A 19,409-nucleotide genomic window follows, 5' to 3' on the forward strand; every position below is an offset into this window, starting at 1 on the left:
ATCTCTTTCCCGCTCTCACTGCCAGGACCTGTTTTTTTTTTGTTTTTTTTCCAGGGAGTGTGTGGTCCTATCTGTGTGAGCATGTTCCCATCTTTGTGTGTGTTCCTCTCCCTCTCTCTGTCTCTCTCTGTATATTCGGCCCTCACCTCGAGGCGAGTCGATCCTCTTACAGTAATACCATTGCCTAATCTCAGAGGCGTATCAGAGGGAGCTCAGAGCGCTCAGCACTAATAGGTTCACACAAATGGGATCTAGTCAAAAACCTCCCAATCCTCCTGCCACTGTAAATATGGAGAGCATTATCTAAGTCCGCCTGGAGGCCTCCGATGTGGAACTGATGCAGATTTGACAGAGAGACTGAGAGATAGCGGCCAAAAAAAAAAAGTGATTTAACATGCTGTTAGCAGTGTTACAGCGGTAATTTTATTGGTTGTGGGGATGAATCGAATCGAATTTCAACTTTTAAAACCCCAATGGAGTCTGATGTCATTCAGGATTCCTTCAAGGAACAGAAAACATCAAATGTTAATATGAACAGGGGCTTTTAAGGTATAAAATTAAGTAACATTTTTGAACATCAGATCAATTAAGTCTTAAATGTTACTGAGGCTCCTGTGTCTGCTCTTGCATAATGATTATGGGCTTTAATAACTTAAATTTTAAATCTTGTTTAAGCGGCCTGTCGGCTCAGGTTTTACACTTGGATTGGAGTGTGCCTTTAAACTATTTACTAGAACCCTAATTCATCTAGATACAGGTGTAAACTAGACCTGCCCTTTCAGAATCCATATATGTTCTCTGTCTTTGACTGCTTGGCTGCCTCTGAATGTATTTTTTCATTTTTCCACCTTTAACTCTTTCTTTAAAGCAATGTTTGGTAAGATACTTAAGAAGCATTCTTTGTTTCATTTGTAGATCTCATAATATCCCAATGTCATTCAAATGCTCTGACAAGAAATGAAAAAAAATCCAGCGTGTGGTTGTCGCAGGCCTCTAATAAGCCCAAACACTCATTTCATGCAGCTCAATTGAAATGACTGCACAACCCACCTGTCTGTCTACCCACGCTTCTGCCTGGCCGTGCACTCATTCAGCCAGTTCTCACCCCCAACGCATCCAATACAGAGGCCTGATCGCTGGCCCTAAGCTTAAAAATATGTCACTGAAGTCACCCCTCTAGTGTCATATCTGGAAGCGCCCCAGAAAAGTCCAAGTTAGGGTGGACTGGGTAGTTGGATTTGTCATACACAGAATTTCCCCTGGAGATCGGGGATCAAGTCTTGTGTGTGACTGAGTGTCAAGGGAGATTTGTTTTTAAGTTATGTAAGCTTAGTTATTTTAACCCGAAGTATGATTTTCCTAAGCCTAACTAAGTGCTTTTTGTGCAATATGTTCAGTGTTTGTCAGCAAGCTTTATTTTGACAGTTGCATATCTATTATTGCTAACTTGATGGTGGAGCCCTGAAACTGATGCTAGAGGGATAGGAAGGACATCGTAGTTAGAAGTGTATGGCCACTGACCAAGCTGCCGTATGTGACGAGTTGGGAGTGAGAACATGTTGACTGGAGTCTTCCACAAGGCTAGGTTGAAAGGCTATATTGCTAACGTGAATAAAAATAACCCAATTAAGAGATTTCTCTGTGATCTGACTGCGTTAAATGGATCATGAGGATGTCAAAATAACAACATCATAATGCCGCCTTGTAAAAAGCCAGAATTCATGCTTCGTCAGGTCTGTTGGCCAGACGACAAGCAAACAACTTTTAAAATGCTTGTTCCCTGAATGGAGTTCGGATCGATAAGTGCTATGCTGTGCCGTGCTGAGACGTATTTCCAAAACTTACCAGGTAGTCTTACTTCCTAGCTCACTTCCCTTCACGGCAGCTCCTTTTTTGTCTTGTCTTGGTACGAGTAGATGTCAAGACATCAACGCAGATAGGCTTTCGTGACACAACGCCACGCAAAAGTTTTGCTTAAGTTCAATATTTTCAACTCACGTGAATGCTCACACAAAAATCACACACAAATTCATGTTTTATCATTTACTTTGTATGTAATCTAGTCGCGCGAATAATACGCATCGCATTTGGTCTGAACACAGCATAAGAGAGCTTGTGGAACAAAGAGTACAAACACACATTTCCCAACTGGCCAGTGAGAGCTAAAGGACAGTCGTTGTAGTGGATACTGGATACTCTACTGGATTTAGCTTACTCTTGCTGGTTTCTCCAATATTACAAACCATCGCTTTAAAATCTGGAATCTGTAGCTATAATTAAAAAAAAGGAGAAAAAAAGAAAGAAAGAATTGATCTATGATGAGGAGCATATAGTTTTGATTAGCGGCTGACTAATCTGACAAGACACTGAATAAAGTAGGCAACGTTTGGAAGAGCCATGGATCAAACCTCCGGCGCTGCGATCTGCGGACAAGCGACTGCACAGGGCCGTCCACACCAAGATCAATAACAGGGCTATAACAATAACAATGTAAACAGCGGCACCAAGAACGCGCTGCACAACTGTGTCAGCAGCTTAGGAAAATGAATATCGATGGATAGCATGGATACTGATGACCTTAAAATTGCGTTTACAAAACATGTAGGATCCACTTACACACATTCAAATGACCTCTCAGTAGGTTTTTCATCAGTTAGTTACTATAATAACAACAGAATAAAAAATAAAGAAACTGACAATAATATTTGACAACAATCACAGTATTGTATCGAAATCACAGTATCCCAAATTATCCCAAATAATTATTCATTCTAATATATCAAAAGGTTTTCTGTTCTACAAGTTTACTAACTACTGTCCTGTATTTACAATGCAGCCTGATTCTGCACTCTGCAGTATTCACATTCCATCACTTGCAGCGTGTAGTTTGCTAGCTTGTAGGCTGTTGATTCCTGCAGCGACGGGGATTTGGTACAGTAACACGCAGCCTGTTATTAAAATAGGGGGCCAATGGCAGACTTATACCCACAATCAACATCTGTGTGTCATTCTAGCAAATGGCCACAAGAATCAGTTATTGTAGATTTAATAAGTAATTAACTTAAAACTTTTTCTGAGCCTTAACTCTGATTGGTCCTGACTAAGTCATACTTTAAAGACATACTTAAGACTAAAAACCAAGCCATCAGGGGCTTTAAAGGCTAATAGTTCATTCTACAGATTATTGTTTGATTCAGCACATTTTATTGTTCACCCTCTGAACTCTAGCTAGCTCAGAGGGTTTGTTTACCTCAGCCTAGCACAAGATGTAGGTGACACTGTATACATGCAGATGTAGCTGCACACACTTATCTCTGTGTTCACATGACGATACATGGAGAACATGACAGTGGAAAAAAATACATGCATTCTGGAAGATCACATTGAGCTGCCTCCATTTTTTGTTGTCTTTTAATTATTTTGTCTGTCTATTTGTATACTTTTAACTAACTTTTAATATAAAACTGGTCTCTATTTGAGAGCAAAATTAATAATGAAAGTGGAAACAAAACACTGAACCTGCTGTCAGCTGGAAGAGGTGTTCAACTGTATCATGCTTTTCACCTGAAAACAAACTGTAGCTGCAGGTTTGAAAGCTTGATATTTTGTAAAACTGTAAGATGGGGAAAATCAAATCCCCAATAATTGTCTAGCAGCTTGTAAACTGCACAGTCAAGTGAAGATACAGAAATATATGAGAAAATATGAGTGTTGAAACCTGTTCAGATGTTTCGGTGCCATGTTAGCTGCCATCGTCTGTTCCTGCAGCTGAACTACACACTGATTTTTCAATGGAGTCAAACTAATCAGAGCAGAGCTGAGAGACACACAGTCCTGCAGTGACACCCAGAGGCTCCAATCAGCACGACTTCATTTAAAACACAGTAGGCCTACTGCAGTTCACTGTGAAACTAGTACTAGTACTTGTAGTTTTATTAGCACCAATTTTACACGTTCAGTATGTTTACCATGTAAAGCCCTTTAAAATCTGAAAAGTAACCAGAAACTAAAGCTGTCAGACAATTCAGGTGTGTTATGCTAGTGACAGAGTTTCTGGAATGAAATCATGAGAAATACTTTATTAGTTTTTGAGAGAAAAATCCACTTTATTGATTGAGTAATAAATCCTGCTTCAGTGTGTCCATTCATTTCATCCACAGTCAGTCTGTTAAACCAGTGTGTCAGCACTGTGGAGGAAATGACACAGTGCCCAGGTGATTATCACTGTAGTAATAATAATCAAACATCTTTACTTCTTTTCCTGAAAACATTCAGAGTGACAGGAACAAAAGAAACATCAGCTCAGATCAACTACTTAGAAACACTATTTCTGCTCCATGAAGGGCCATGCAGTGGAACAGAAGGAGCATCAAGTATTACAGTAACACCAGATATATGAAACAAAAAAGTCATTATATGATTATATATTCATTCATCACCAGTAAAATATTCAGGTTATTTCCCTTCAAACACACGGAAATTTGCAAAGTCCAGAAATCCATTATTTATAATGAAATGATTTTCTAACAACAGCTTACCATATTTATACTTTAATTCTATGTTCTTATATTTTCACTCTAAATAATACAGCTGCAAACTTCTAACACATTTCTGTTTCCACTGAATCAAATCCTCTTTCTCTACTCCTCTGGAATTATCAGGTTTCTGACTAACATCGTCTCAAAAATTCTTCGAGTTGTTGAAAGTGTAATATTAATTCACAGCTTCCAAGAGAAAAACCCTGAAAAACATTATATTCTGTTGATTTAATATTTAACCCACACTGAATGTATGAACATAGCCACAGAATTTCAACCCGTCTACTTGAGCTCACACAATTCAACATAGTATTCATAACCATAAACACTGAGTCCAGCATAGAGCGGCTGAGTGAAGGCGGTCTGGACTCTGTGGAGGAGAGTCATGGTGTCAGAGACGCTGTAGAAGGACAGAATACCTGCATGATGATCCAGGTACACTCCTATTTTGGAAGACCTAATACCTGAAATGGAAGTGCTGATGTTGTTATGGCTGAACTTATAACTTTTGCGGGAATACTCTAACGCCCAGGACCTGTCATTTTTTCCAAATAGACTTTTATCTCCTGTTCTGCTGATATCCTTGTATGTGACTGCGACAGAGTCATAACACCCACGGCACTCCACCTCCCAGTAGCAGCATCCAGTCAGACTCTCTCTGCCCATGACCTGCCTTTCGGTGAATCTGTCTGGATGTTCAGGATATAACTGTTTTTCTGTCATCACTGTTGCTTTTCTGTTCCCTTCAGATAATAACAGATTTGTGTGTGCTGTGTTTGGATCCAGTGTGATTTGACATGAATACTTTAAGAACTCCTCTCTGCTCTTTGGCTCTGCTTGTGGCAGGAAAACATCCACTGATGTCACTGCCAGTGAGATCTTGGTCCATACGTCACTCAGAATGTCCTGTAGTTTATCTCTGACCTCTGACACAGCTGCTGTCACATCCTCAAAGTACTGCAGAGGGTGGATATTGATGCTGGGTGAGTCTGGAGGTTCACTGATTTGAGACAGTGAGGGGTAACTGTGTAGAAACTGGATGTGATCATTTGTGTATGACAGCTGCTCCAGGTCAGCGTCTTTCCTCCTCAGTTCAGTGATCTCCTGCTGCAGCTTCTCCTGAAGCTCTTTGACTCGACTCACTTCACTTTTCTGCTTGGATCTGATCTGCTGCTTCACATCAGAGCTTCTTTTCTCAATGAGATGGACCAGCTCAGTGAAGATCTTCTCGCTGTTCTTCACTGCTTCATCAGCAGAGTGATTGACAGCCTCCACCCCCTGCTGCAGCAGCTTCACTTCTTTCTCTCTGTCCTGGATTCTCTGCTGGATGTCTTGTCGACTCGTTCCGAGCTCTCCCTGCCTCTTAGTACGTTCTGCTGAAGCTGAGACTGTGTCGTGGCCTTTATGTTCATCCATGGAGCAGAGATAACAGATACACTGCTGATCAGTGCGGCAGAAAATCTTCATTACCTCATCGTGACTAGAGCAGATGTTGTGCTGAAGCTTCTTGGAGGGGTCCACCAGCTTGTGCTTTTCAAAGGCAGGGGATTTATAGTGAGGCTGGAGGTGCTGCTCACAGTAAGAGACCAGACACTGCAGACAGGACTTGACAGCTTTAAGCTTTCTCCCAGTGCAGACATCACAGGCCACATCTTCAGGTCCGGCATAGCAGTGATCAGCTGGAGCAGCTTGGAGTCCAGTCTTCTTCAGCTCCTCTGCTAAATCTGCTAACATGGTGTTTTTCACCAGGGCAGGCCTCGGTTGGAAGGTCTGTCTGCACTGAGGACAGCTGTAGACTTTCTTCTGATCATCTTCTTCCCAGTAGCTTTTAATACAGTTCATACAGAAGCTGTGTCCACAGGGAATAGCAACTGGATCCTTCAGTAGATCCAGACAGATCGAACAGAAGAATTTTTCCTGGTCCAGCTGAACTCCTCGTTGCGCCATTTCACCTCTCAGACACACTGAATGTCAAACACTTTCACTTTCTCATACAAGAAAACAGTTGAGAAGTGATCAAAACAGAGACTGAGTTTCCCTTTTCCTGTTCAGTCACTGATATGTATTGCATGGGGCTTATGGGTTACACCCGTCTTTGAGCTTGTAGATCTGTGAAGGACACAGGCAGCAGGAAACATGTTGACTGAATGGGACGGGCTGAAGTTGAGAGCAGGAAGAGGAGGGAGGAGTTACCGTGCTTTATACACACCAGGAAGAAGAGTCATTCCAGCAAGTCTCTGTGTTCATGTAGCTCCTCTTTAGAACAAGAAGAGTTTCAGACACCAGACTGGATTCATTCCCTCTTAAATACAAATGCTGCTCACGATACACAACCCAAGATCACCCTGATCAGATAATAAATCACTTTTAGTTTGATGTGTTGACCCAGTCCACTGACCTGTTAGAACACTTTGGTCTGTTTGGAGCAGCTGTGTGACATGATTTAAGAGCTCTGTTCCATAAACCACTTTCATTAAATATGAAGAGTGACTTGACCTGCTCAAAGAGGAGAATAAACACAATGTTGCTGCTGTTAGTGATCTTGCTTTGGACTCTTTATATCCTCCAGGCTTATTATCACACCATGGACAGGAGAACAGGTTTTAGGACTTATTCAAAGAGTAACATTTATTCATTTCACTGGCAGAACACATGATATTCTTCCACCATATTGATGCTGAGTGCATCATCAGCAGAGAGAGCAGTCAGATGATACAACACAGAATCATTGAATGGTTTTTAGAATACAGTTCACTTCAAGGGTGACAGTTTTTCTGTGGTTTTGTTTCCAAAGTGCTGTTTTCCTTTAAAAAGCATGAAGGAGCCAGTCAGGGACATTTTCATCTGTCTCTACTCCTGACTCTTCTACTGAGCTCTTCTCTTTTCTCCATTTTGTACCTTCTCATCTCCTCATCTCTTCTGTCCTCATCTCCTCTCTCCTCTCTCCTCATCTCCTCTCTCCTCATCTCCTCTCTCCTCTGTCCTTCTGCCTGTGACCTGGAAAAGCGACCTCAGCGTGCCATATTGAAGGATTTCTCAATTCCTAAACTGCATCTTGAGCAGAGAGGAGCGAGGAGAGAGAAGGCTTGCTGGAGGAGCTATGAGTGAGGGTACACAGGTGTATCCTCTGCAGGAGTTCTTCCAACAGCCGTGACATAACAGACCTGTGACACACAGCTGGAATATACAGACCATGGTGGGAGCAGGGCTCTACAGATCTGTTACTTAGTTATAATAAGTGCTTTAACTTTTTAAGATGATTAAAATGTGATCAGACTTTCTGCCCTTCACTGTTCTAACATCACTCCTTTATGACAAGTGTGTGACAATGCTTAAGCCACGCGCTACAGGGAACAGCTCCAGTTACCTGCAGCAAGCACTGGAGGAAGTTCAAAGCGAGGAGTGGGCAATGCGCTCAATTGAATATCTGTCTGACTGTGAGCTCCACAAAAAGAGGAGTGCTTTTGCACAATGTGAAGAAGCAGTGTATCAGCAGCCACCAGCCTTTTGCCCCCTCCCTCTTGCACAGTGGTTTGAGACGGTCCATGCCAATGAGATCCTGGGTCATCTGGCTGAGTTGAAGGGCGTCATCACATCAACATATGGCAGGATCTTAAAGCTAGACTCCACAAAAAAGGTATTTTATCAAATCTTCATTTTCATTGATTATACTTGATTATGTTGTCATACTTGTTCTTTTTTAACAGATTACAAAGAAACTCGCTGGTGATGTTGCGGACACAGCTACGTGGATGACAAACGTCAGTAATGAATGTGGCCAGGTACTGAACTGCGTCCTAACCACTGGGGAGGGAGCTGGCCTCAATGACTTGTGCCAAAGCATCGTCAAGCGCTACCAGGATGCTGGGGAGCCAGAGCCAGATGTCATTTATCTTGACAGAGATTGCTGCAGCGACACAGGTGTGTGACCTCTAGTGCGTTTGTGTAGTAACGTATTATTTGCTACAGGCATAAAAGTAAAAACGTTTACAAATATGCTTAAATTAAAAAAAATATGATGGAATGAGTTACTTTATAGGTTGCCCCTAGTTGTTACTTGTTTCAGAATCAGAATCATCTTTATTGCCAAGTAAGTATTCACATATCAGCAATTTGCTTTAGCGTTTTGGTGCACAATAAAATAAATGTAGTAAGTGGAAAAATATATAATATATATCTAAAGAAAGATGAAGAACAAGAACTCTAAGTCAATAGAAAACATAAAATTGACAACAAAATATGAAAAAGTATTATACAAAATATATTATTTAAATGACAGAGCTGTACAGTTTGTGCAGGAAAGTGCAAAGTATTCACCAGCAAATGTGCAAAAGTTCACAATAAACAGTATAAAGAATATTAAAATTTGCAAGATAATAATCCAAATAAAGAAAAAAGCGTGTGCATTTTATGTCATGTAATAATTGCCATATTATATCTTTGAAAGATGTGCTCACAGTCGTTGTGAAAATTGAATTCAACCAATATGGTACATTCAGGCTTTGTTGTCCATTTGTACAGGTACAGTACACCCGCAGTTCTTCTCTTGTTTCGACCGTGGAAGCAGAAGTGAGACTGGATATTTTCCACTTCATGAGGAGATTCACCACTGGTCTCATGACAGAACACCATCCTCTCTATGGCACTTCCTGCTCAATGTTGTCCAGTTGTATTTTTGAGTGGGACCAGGATGACATCCGTCTTCTCAAGGAGGCCAAAAAGTCAGAGCTGAAGAAAAAGCATGCTGGTCTCGCTCCTACAGATGCGCAAGTTCTTGGCAATATTAGCTCCAAGGAACTGGCCAAGCACTGCAGAAGGAGAACTCGTGGGGTTGAGGAAACTCGTAACCTGATCCAATTTGCTTTGCTGAAGTCCATGTGGGAACTGACTGACACCTCAGGTTTACACCTGATTAACCCAGAGAGCATGACACGTGTGTGGGAGGTGCAACAGAAGCACTTGCCATGCATCCAAGATCCACCTGGTGTTGAACTGTACACCAAACTCGGCTCAGGGTCACAAAAGGGAGACAAAGTCTTGGATGTCTTCAGATGTGGCAGAGGGTCGTCTTCTGTGGAAAGTTTTCATCGCCACCAGTGCACCTTTATCCCAGGTAAGATGTAATTAGTTATATTTGGCATGATTCATATCCTTTATCAGAATCAAAAGTACATTATTCATCCCTAGGGGGAAATTAGGAGATTACGTGTCTGCTATTGAATTGTCGTCATAAGAACATCATTTTTTCCAAAGTTTCAAGTTTCTGAGAGATAATTGCATAGGGGAACATAGGGAAATGTGTATCATCACTTAATAAATGCAACTAATATTTCTGTAATGCTTAATATAATTTTGCCTTTTCCAGGCTGGAGATCTAATGCTATGCACACTCAGATGTACATGCGTGAGGGTGGTTCCAGATGGAACATGAACAGAGCCCATGAAGCTGTGCATGTGACTGGCGCAATACAAACTAAGATCTATGATATCCGCCTGATGTCCAACGTAAATGCCCGCAGTGACAGAGTCCTCGGTAATGCACTCTTGGCAGAATTCGTACCCCCTGGGAGACCCACTGGTAAGAAAATCAGGAGGCACCGTTCTCCTTGTGACTACACCTTTAGTTTAACACATTCAATGAGTAAACTTCTCTCTTTCTTTTCTCACCCATTCCATTGCAAACTATTCTGAATTGAAAATATGTTGTCTTCTTTTTTGTGATGATTCTTTATGACAGATGAGCGTATTGCTGTGGAATATTTGCTGACTCAGTCTGACAGAGGAGATCTGTTGGGTCCACAACAGCACCGTGAACTCGGCATCGTTCTGCCAGACCTGCAGGTCGATGTTCAGGAGGAGGAATGTCCCGATGTCACGATAAGCAATGCAGAAGACATTCTCAGTGAGCGCCCACCTGAAGCCCCACAGTTTGAAGACATGGACATTTCACCCCCTCACAGTCCTCTATTCCAGAGTGACTCACCCACATCATCTTTGATATCATCTCAGGTAATCTGACCATTTTATGATCATCTGTCATTGAAATTCCAGAGGAAAAGTTATTGATTTACATAATCTATGAATGGGGTGTTTCATTGTTAAATTGCAGTTTGTCTTTTTGTGTTGTATGTTTATAGACTATTAAATGTTGTACAGAGGCAAATTTATAACTCAAGGATATTTTCTCTCATACTTTTTGTTTCACAAATTCCCAGGAAACCTGTCTTGATACAAGCAGTATCTCTCACAGTCCTGGTAGTCCAGCCAGAGCTTCACTTACTGAGGACAATTCTTCTAGTCGACCCAGCACATCGTCTCAGGCAATCTGACTAATGAATTATCATTTCACCCTGCCTTTAACGTCATGTATAATATTTTTTAGTGTGTTATTTTCTATGATCATTGAAACTTATGTTAAGTGTCTTTGAGTACCCTGAAAAGCACTCTTTAATAAAATGAGTTGTTTATTATCATTATCATGATTGTTTTTTATTATTATTGTTATTATTTGTTACTGGTGGTTTCTTATTTTTTTAGGATAGCCGATATGATGCCAGAGGTGTTCCTGGATGGGAGGCGGTTGATCATTTGGCAGAATATCTTGTTAGCCTCAACCGCACAATAACTGGACTGTCAGCCACAGAGACAGATGAGATTGTGCAGCGGTATTCCTGTTTAAATGCCACGGACAAGTGTCCTTCCAAATACTCCCTGAAGTGTAAAAAGAAGACCTTGCCAGGGCCGTGGAGAGCTTCGAGGAAACGCAGTGGGTCTGCTCCTGGTCAACAAGCAGCTGAAAGGTGAACTGACCTAAAGTAGATGCACACATAACAAAATTCACATGTATCATAATTATGTTACATGTTGCAGTTAAGCAATATCACACAAGCACAGTCATGTTGTTCTGTATGTTCTCACAGTGTTTTAGACTCTATAATCAGTCAAAATGTATGCAATGGTGTCTGGTTCTTCTGCCCCAGCCTCATACCAGCAGGGTCATCTGCCTCCAGCCCCATACCAGCAGGGTCATCAGCCACCAGCCCCATACCAGCAGGGTCATCTGCCACCAGCCTCATAACAGCAGGGTCATCAGCCACCAGCCCCATACCAGCAGGGTCATCTGCCACCAGCCCTCATACCAGCAGGGTCATCTGCCACCAGCCCCATACCAGCAGGGTCATCAGCCACCAGCCCCATACTAGCAGGGTCATCTGCCACCAGCCCCATACCAGCAGGGTCATCAGCCACCAGCCCCATACCAGCAGGGTCATCTGCCACCAGCGCCATACCAGCAGGGTCATCAGTAGGGCTGCCACAAACGATTATTTTGATAGTCGACTAATCACCGACTATTTTTTCGATTAGTCGACTAATCGGATCATACGTAAATTGAATGTATAACATACAGTTTATTGCACCAGCATGCAGCTGCTCTTATATAACAATCATTAGCTTTCAGCTTGAAGTGTTTAAGGTATATGCTAACTAAAAATGAAGACAATTAAGATGATAGTTCATTAAAACTTTAATGAAATATGCTTGTAGCAACAAACAATTGTAGCATAAAGTGCAAACAGCTGAGTAAACGGATAAGGCACTAGCTGACCTAAGGAATTATTGAAGTTGCATACATCTTGACAGCTCTACTTTACACTGTTGATTTGTATAATCCCAACAGACATGTCCAGTGATTTTCAGCTTTCTGTGTTTACATTTGTCTGTTCTGATGATACAAGTCAGCTCCTGAAATGTGTGTTTCTCTTCTATAAAACACATTCTACATCGCGGAGGCAGCGTCTTTCCACTTAGGGCTTCCTTCACCTTTGAAACGGGGCAGAGCTCCGTGGGAAACACCTGCCTGACACAGCAACGTAGGGAACCGTGCACGTCCGCGGCGCACAGCTCCACGGACATGCACGGGGGGAAAAAACGGCGTCGCCGTCACACCGAATGCACGCGGCTACGCGCCGCTTTGGGTTGTGGCAACCATGAATGAGTTCGCCTCAGTTTCACGCGATTGTCACTGTCAGCCTATTAATTTTACTGACCCGAGCTGAGACGCACCCCCCAAAACAAAAACTCTTCGGATCTGAACGATTCACACAAGTCACCTAATTGGCCACGAAAAAAGCGAGTTGCGCTTTTCGGCGCGCTGTTTGCATCCCTGAATATAACAAAAGTGCATTTTGTGCACAAGGCTCTTGTTCCTAAAGCTAATGAATCAAATCGTCATCGCTAATGTTAACGTTTACAGCCATCAATATGAGTAAGTAGTAAGTTAGCTCTCTGTTTACGCTAATGTTAGCAGCTAACTAGCCAGTTAGCTTAACGAGACGACTGTCCCTCTTCATCGTCGTTGTCAGCAACAACGTGCTTCCTTTTCAGGAGCTCGTGCATCGCACTTGTGCTGCCGTGAAAGGCGAGTTCTGTCTTGCAGATATTGCATCGCACACTTTTTTCTTTTGTTTTCTTAAAATGCTCCCACACATTTGAGCTCCGTTGCTGCCGGGTAGCCCTGATACCAGAGAGCCCGTCTGGTATAACTTCAGGTGACACCACGGCTGACCCAGATTACCACTACTGCGCATGTGTGTCAAGGACAGAAAGGCAGACGCGGCAGTGGAAGGTGCCGCAGCAGTTTTGAGAGAGAAAACAAAGTTGTTTTTTTTTAAAAACGACGCGTCGACTGTTAAATTAGTTGTCGACGATTTTAATAGTCGACATAATCGTGACTAGTCTACTAATCGTGGCAGCCCTAGTCATCAGCCACCAGCCCCATACCAGCAGGGTCATCTGCCACCAGCCCCATACCCTGCCTGGTCCTCGTATGAGCAGAGTCAGCTACCACCAGCCCCATACCCTGCCTGGTCCTCACAGCCTCCACCACCTCCTTTTCAGCAGAACTATCCTTCAGCCTCGTATCATCAGTACAATTTACCACAATCTCCAGCAGCATCATCAGATCAGTCATCAGACCACTCCAATCGTTACCGAAAATGGAGACAGCAAAAGGCAACACTTGAAGATCAGGAGCGTGTGGCAAGAGTGAAGCAACCAAAGAAGCGGCACTGCGAAGAGGACTACCATTATCAGTGTAGAACATGTGGTCAGTCGAAAAGCAAAAGCACTGGCCATACCCAGATAAAGGGAAAGTGGTACTGTCCAGCATCTGGACAGACCATAACAGAATGGAAGGAATCTCTTGGCAAGCAGTAAAATTTGTAGAATAAAAATTAGGCAAACATCTTCAAGTGTGCACTTTTTAATTGCTGTTATTTAATTGTTGTTATTTAATTGTTGTTTGGTAAAAATGTGCTCAGTGAAAACATGTTTGTTGGTTGTCTGGAAAAGCTGTGAACAAGACTACTGTCAGCTCTAAAAATCACTTCCAAACCTTTTTGAAGGGACTGTTTTTCTGGAATGTTCATCCAGAAACAATAAAAAGAATCTTATGAGCACAGTATGCCTTTCAATTTGTTATTTCTATAAAAATGAATAAAGGTTTTGTGAAGAAAGGTTAAAAGTGAATGAAAAGACTGAATTTTGTTGAAATATGAAATATGAGTTGTATTGGTATAGGAGTATGTATGGAGCCCGTCCTTTTCTCTTTCTCTCTTTCCCCTTTCCCCTCTCTTTTTCCCTTCTTCCCCCCTCCTAGCAGTCCCTTTTGCCCCATTTTTGGCCGAGTGGTTAAGGCGTTGGACTTGAAATCCAATGGGGTTTCCCCGCGCAGGTTCAAACCCTGCTCACAGCGATGTCTCTCCTTGCCCATGTGTCTGTATATGTCCATGCCCCAACTGTATGTTGCTTAATATCATACAGTCAACGATGCACATTTCTCTTTCAGCCTCTTGTTGTCTGAAGGTCGCTAGTCAAGTGTCCTTGGACGAAATACTGAACCCCAAACTGCTCCTGATGTGCTGGTCAGCACCTTGCATGGCAGCCACCGCCATCAGTGTATGAATTACTGTAAATCGTTTTGGACAAAAGCGTCTGCTAAATGTACATAGAGCAGAAACAAGGTTAAAAACTTACATAATATCACTTTAAAAGTAAACGTATAAGTTGCTGTGAACATCATTATGTTAGCTCATCTGACAGAGATTATAAAATATAGCAGAAGACTGTGACAACACAATGGACAGATGATGCAGCTGTGCCACAACTCATATTTCATTCAAATTCAGTTCTGAAGCAGGGACGTCTCATTTCGTTAAATTCCTGTCTCCTTAACTTCTCTCTCCTCGTGTCTCTTCCTTGCGTCCTCTGCTCACATCTCATGAGGAAGGGACTGTGACACGAGGAGGGACGGAGAGGGAACTGAGGACGTACAAACTGACAAATGACAAGTGGAGACTGTTTACCTTTGTTGAATTTGTTTTGGTGTCATTTCTCACCACCAGGTGTCGCCCTTGGATTAGTTTTCCCTCTGACAGCTACAGGCCTTTTTCACAGCTGTTACAATGAAATGAACCCTGCTCTGTTCTCTTCAAGTGTCCCAGTAATAATCTCATGTTGTCTCGACAGTCTGACTGATGACTAAATCATTTGATCGTTAAATTTGACTTTTTATCACAGACAGTACCAAAATATGTGTAACGACTGCAGGACGTTATTACATTGTTCTCATCTGTACTTGTGTTCTTGTGGACTTCTAAAATATCAGTCACAGTCCAGGTACCATCCCAGTTCAGAGTCCTCCAGCCAATGACCAGACTATGATCCAGCTGACTTGTGTGTGTGAACTTGGGGTAGACAACAGTACCAGCCATGGTGGAAAAAGTATTCAGAGTTTTACTGGAGTAAAAGTTATAAATCAAAGTGTGAAAGTGCTCTGCTACATGTATGAGTCCAGCAGTCAACACATTACTTGTGTAAAAGTATGTTAACATCATCAACACAATGTACTTTAAGTATGAAAAGTAAAAGCACTCACTGAGCAGTAAAATGTTCCCTGTCAGGGTTTTACCAGTATATCTGATTTTCTTACTGCTGCATTCATGTATATGTTTTATTTTACTACTCCATATGTTTTAGGTTGAAGTAATCTAACTACTTTATGAACTGTTTATGAGGTCAGGAAAACAGCCTGTTTTCAGCTTTGTGACGATGCATTTTCCAGCTCAACATAGAGGCCTTAAAGAGTTTATTTGGATTGAGAGGGACAAAAATATTAGACTTTATATACTGTGAATATTCATGACAGTGGTGATGAGAAGTGTAGACAGGTGCTCTGAAAAAGCTCCTGAACACTGTTGAGCTGAGCTTATTTACAACAATAACATCATCAGACTCAGCTGAGTTCTTGTTTAATGATTCAAATTGATGCAGCAGAACCAAAGATATTGTGTTTTTATTCCTCCATTCTTCTTAATACCTGGCACATATTACCCACAATGCAACTGTATATTACCCACAACGCAACTCAGTCTCAGGCAGTAAGTGACAGAGTTTCTGGAATGAAATCATGAGAAATACTTTCTGAGTTTTTGAGAGAAAAGTCCACTTTATTGATTGAGTAATAAATCCTGCTTCAGTGTGTCCATTCATTTCATCCACAGTCAATGTGTTAAACCAGTGTGTCAGCACTGTGGAGGAAATGACACAGTGCCCAGGTGATTATCACTGTAGTAATAATAATCATACATCTTTACTTCTTTTCCTGAAAACATTCAGAGTGACAGGAAAAAAAGAAACATCAGCTCAGATCAACTACTTAGAAACACTATTTCTGCTCCATGAAGGGCCATGCAGTGGAACAGAAGGAACATCAAGTATTACAGTAACACCAGATATATGAAACAAAAAAGAGATTATATGATTATATATTCATTTATCACTAGTAAAAAAGCTTACCATATTGTACTTTAATTCTATGTTCTTATATTTCACTCTAAATAATACAGCTGCAAACTTCTAACACATTTCTGTTTCCAATGAATCAAATCCTCTTTCTTTACTCCTCTGGAATTATCAGGTTTCTGACTAACATTGTCTCAAAAATTCTTCGAGTTGTTGAAAGTGTAATATTAATTCACAGATTCCAAGAGAAAAACCCTGAAAAAAAAAAAAATTTTAATATTTAACCCACACTGAATGTATGAACATAGCCACAGACTTTCAACCCGTCTACTTGAGCTCACACAATTCAACAGAAAACCAATAACCTACAACACTGAGTCCAGCATAGAGCGGCTGAGTGAAGGCGGTCTGGACTCTGTGGAGGAGAGTCATGGTGTCAGAGACGCTGTAGAAGGACAGAATACCTGCAGGATGATCCAGGTACACTCCTATTTTGGAGGACTGAGGACCTGAGATGGAAGTGCTGATGTTGTTATGGCTGAATTTATAACTGTTGGTGGGATACTCTAACGCCCAGGACCTGTTGTTTCTTCCAAATTTACTTCCATCCCCTGTTCTGCTGATATCCTTGTATGTGACTGCTACAGAATACCCAAACATATTACTACACTCCACCTCCCAGTAGCAGCGTCCAGTCAGACTCTCTCTGCTCATGACCTGCTGGCATTCAATGAATCTGTCTGGGTGTTCAGGATATAACTGCATTTCTGTCATCACTGTTGCTTTTCTGTTCCCTTCAGATAATAACAGCCGTGTGTGTGCTGTGTTTGGATCCAGTGTGATTTGACGTGAATACTTTAAGAACTCCTCTCTGCTCTTTGGCTCTGCTTGTGGCAGGAAAACATCCACTGATGTCACTGCCAGTGAGATCTTGGTCCATACGTCACTCAGAATGTCCTGTAGTTTATCTCTGACCTCTGACACAGCTGCTGTCGCATCCTCAAAGTACTGCAGAGGGTGGATATTGATGCTGGGTGAGTCTGGAGGTTCACTGATTTGAGACAGTGAGGGGTAACTGTGTAGAAACTGGATGTGATCATTTGTGTATGACAGCTGCTCCAGGTCAGCGTCTTTCCTCCTCAGTTCAGTGATCTCCTGCTGCAGCTTCTCCTGAAGCTCTTTGACTCGACTCACTTCACTTTTCTGCTTGGATCTGATCTGCTGCTTCACATCAGAGCTTCTTTTCTCAATGAGATGGACCAGCTCAGTGAAGATCTTCTCGCTGTTCTTCACTGCTTCATCAGCAGAGTGATTGACAGCCTCCACCCCCTGCTGCAGCAGCTTCACTTCTTTCTCTCTGTCCTGGATTCTCTGCTGGATGTCTTGTCGACTCGTTCCGAGCTCTCCCTGCCTCTTAGTACGTTCTGCTGAAGCTGAGACTGTGTCGTGGCCTTTATGTTCATCCATGGAGCAGAGATAACAGATACACTGCTGATCAGTGCGGCAGAAAATCTTCATTACCTCATCGTGACTAGAGCAGATGTTGTGCTGAAGCTTCTTGGAGGGGTCCACCAGCTTGTGCTTTTCAAAGGCAGGGGATTCATAGTGAGGCTGGAGGTGCTGCTCACAGTAAGAGACCAGACACTGCAGACAGGACTTGACAGCTTTAAGCTTTCTCCCAGTGCAGACATCACAGGCCACATCTTCAGGTCCGGCATAGCAGTGATCAGCTGGAGCAGCTTGGAGTCCAGTCTTCTTCAGCTCCTCCACTAAATCTGCTAACATGGTGTTTTTCACCAGGGCAGGCCTCGGTTGGAAGGTCTGTCTGCACTGAGGACAGCTGCAGACTTTCTTCTGATCATCTTCTTCCCAGTAGCTTTTAATACAGTTCATACAGAAGCTGTGTCCACAGGGAATAGCAACTGGATCCTTCAGTAGATCCAGACAGATCGAACAGCAGAGTTTTTCCTGGTCCAGCTGAACTCCTCGTTGCGCCATTTCACCTCTCGGACACACTGAATGTCAAACACTTTCACTTTCTCATACTGGCAACAGGAAACACGTTGACTGAATGGGACGGGCTGAAGTTGAGAGCAGGAAGAGGAGGGAGGAGTTACCGTGCTTTATACACACCAGGAAGAAGAGTCATTCAGTCTCTGTGTTCATGTAGCTCCTCTTTAGAACATGAAGAGTTTCAGACACCAGACTGGATTCATTCCCTCTTAAATACAAATGCTGCTCATGATACACAACCCAAGATCACCCTGATCAGATAATAAATCACTTTTAGTTTGATGTGTTGACCCAGTCCACTGACCTGTTAGAACACTTTGGTCTGTTTGGAGCAGCTGTGTGACATGATTTAAGAGCTCTGTTCCATAAACCACTTTCATTAAATATGAAGAGTGACTTGACCTGCTCAAAGAGGAGAATAAACACAATGTTGCTGCTGTTAGTGATCTAGCTTTGGACTCTTTATATCCTCCAGGCTTATTATCACACCATGGACAGGAGAACAGGTTTTAGGACTTATTCAAAGAGTAACATTTATTCATTTCACTGGCAGAACACATGATATTCTTCCACCATATTGATGCTGAGTGCATCATCAGCAGAGAGAGCAGTCAGATGATAAAACACAGTCTGCACCTTGCATGGCAGCCACCGCCATCAGGGTATGAATTACTGTAAGTCGCTTTGGACAAAAGCTTCTGCTAAATGTACATAGAGCAGAACCAAGTGACAGAGACACCGTTCACCCTGTTACAAGACACTGTAGCATCAACATGATTTTGAAGTTGTTATTTTAAGGTTAAAAAGTTACATAATATCACTTTAAAAGTAGACATTTAAGTTGCCGTGAACACTGTTATCTGCGCTCATCTGACAGAGATTATAAAATACAGCAGAAGACTGTGACAACACAATGGACAGATGATGCAGCTGTGCCACAACTCATATTTCATTCAAGTTCAGTTCTGAAGCAGGGACGTCTCATTTCGTTAAATTCCTGTCTCCTTAACTTCTCTCTCCTCGTGTCTCTTCCTTGCGTCCTCTGCTCACATCTCA

The 19,409-nt window shown here is 42.2% G+C and overlaps 3 protein-coding genes across 3 annotated transcripts; 1 reads left to right on the top strand and 2 right to left on the bottom strand.

Annotated features, from left to right (window-relative positions):
- Nucleotides 1–4,100: 4,100 nt before the first annotated feature.
- Nucleotides 4,101–6,436, bottom strand: LOC311275149 (tripartite motif-containing protein 16-like). Its single transcript, XM_084383441.1, has one exon. The coding sequence runs from the start codon at nucleotides 6,378–6,380 to the stop codon at nucleotides 4,821–4,823; it is 1,560 nt and encodes a 519-aa protein (XP_084239567.1). The 5' UTR covers nucleotides 6,381–6,436; the 3' UTR covers nucleotides 4,101–4,820.
- A 2,758-nt stretch (nucleotides 6,437–9,194) lies between these two features.
- Nucleotides 9,195–11,342, top strand: LOC311274873 (uncharacterized protein; the record flags this gene model as incomplete). The annotated part of the gene is made up of 5 exons (XM_084382871.1): nucleotides 9,195–9,651; nucleotides 9,904–10,116; nucleotides 10,276–10,547; nucleotides 10,754–10,858; nucleotides 11,076–11,342. The coding sequence occupies 5 exons, from the start codon at nucleotides 9,195–9,197 to the stop codon at nucleotides 11,340–11,342; spliced, it is 1,314 nt and encodes a 437-aa protein (XP_084238997.1).
- A 5,325-nt stretch (nucleotides 11,343–16,667) lies between these two features.
- On the bottom strand, nucleotides 16,668–18,338 carry LOC311274874 (tripartite motif-containing protein 16-like; the record flags this gene model as incomplete). The annotated part of the gene is made up of 1 exon (XM_084382872.1): nucleotides 16,668–18,338. The coding sequence occupies one exon, from the start codon at nucleotides 18,336–18,338 to the stop codon at nucleotides 16,668–16,670; it is 1,671 nt and encodes a 556-aa protein (XP_084238998.1).
- Nucleotides 18,339–19,409: the final 1,071 nt, after the last annotated feature.

Source organism: Pagrus pagrus, assembly GCF_965226575.1.
Source record: "Pagrus pagrus genome assembly, chromosome: 19".
NCBI classification, from domain to species: Eukaryota; Metazoa; Chordata; class Actinopteri; order Spariformes; family Sparidae; genus Pagrus; species Pagrus pagrus.

Coding starts and splice junctions, on each gene's coding strand:
- LOC311275149 (XM_084383441.1), bottom strand. CDS start 6,380: ATGAACTGTATTAAAAGCTACTGGGAAGAAGATGATCAGAAGAAAGTC.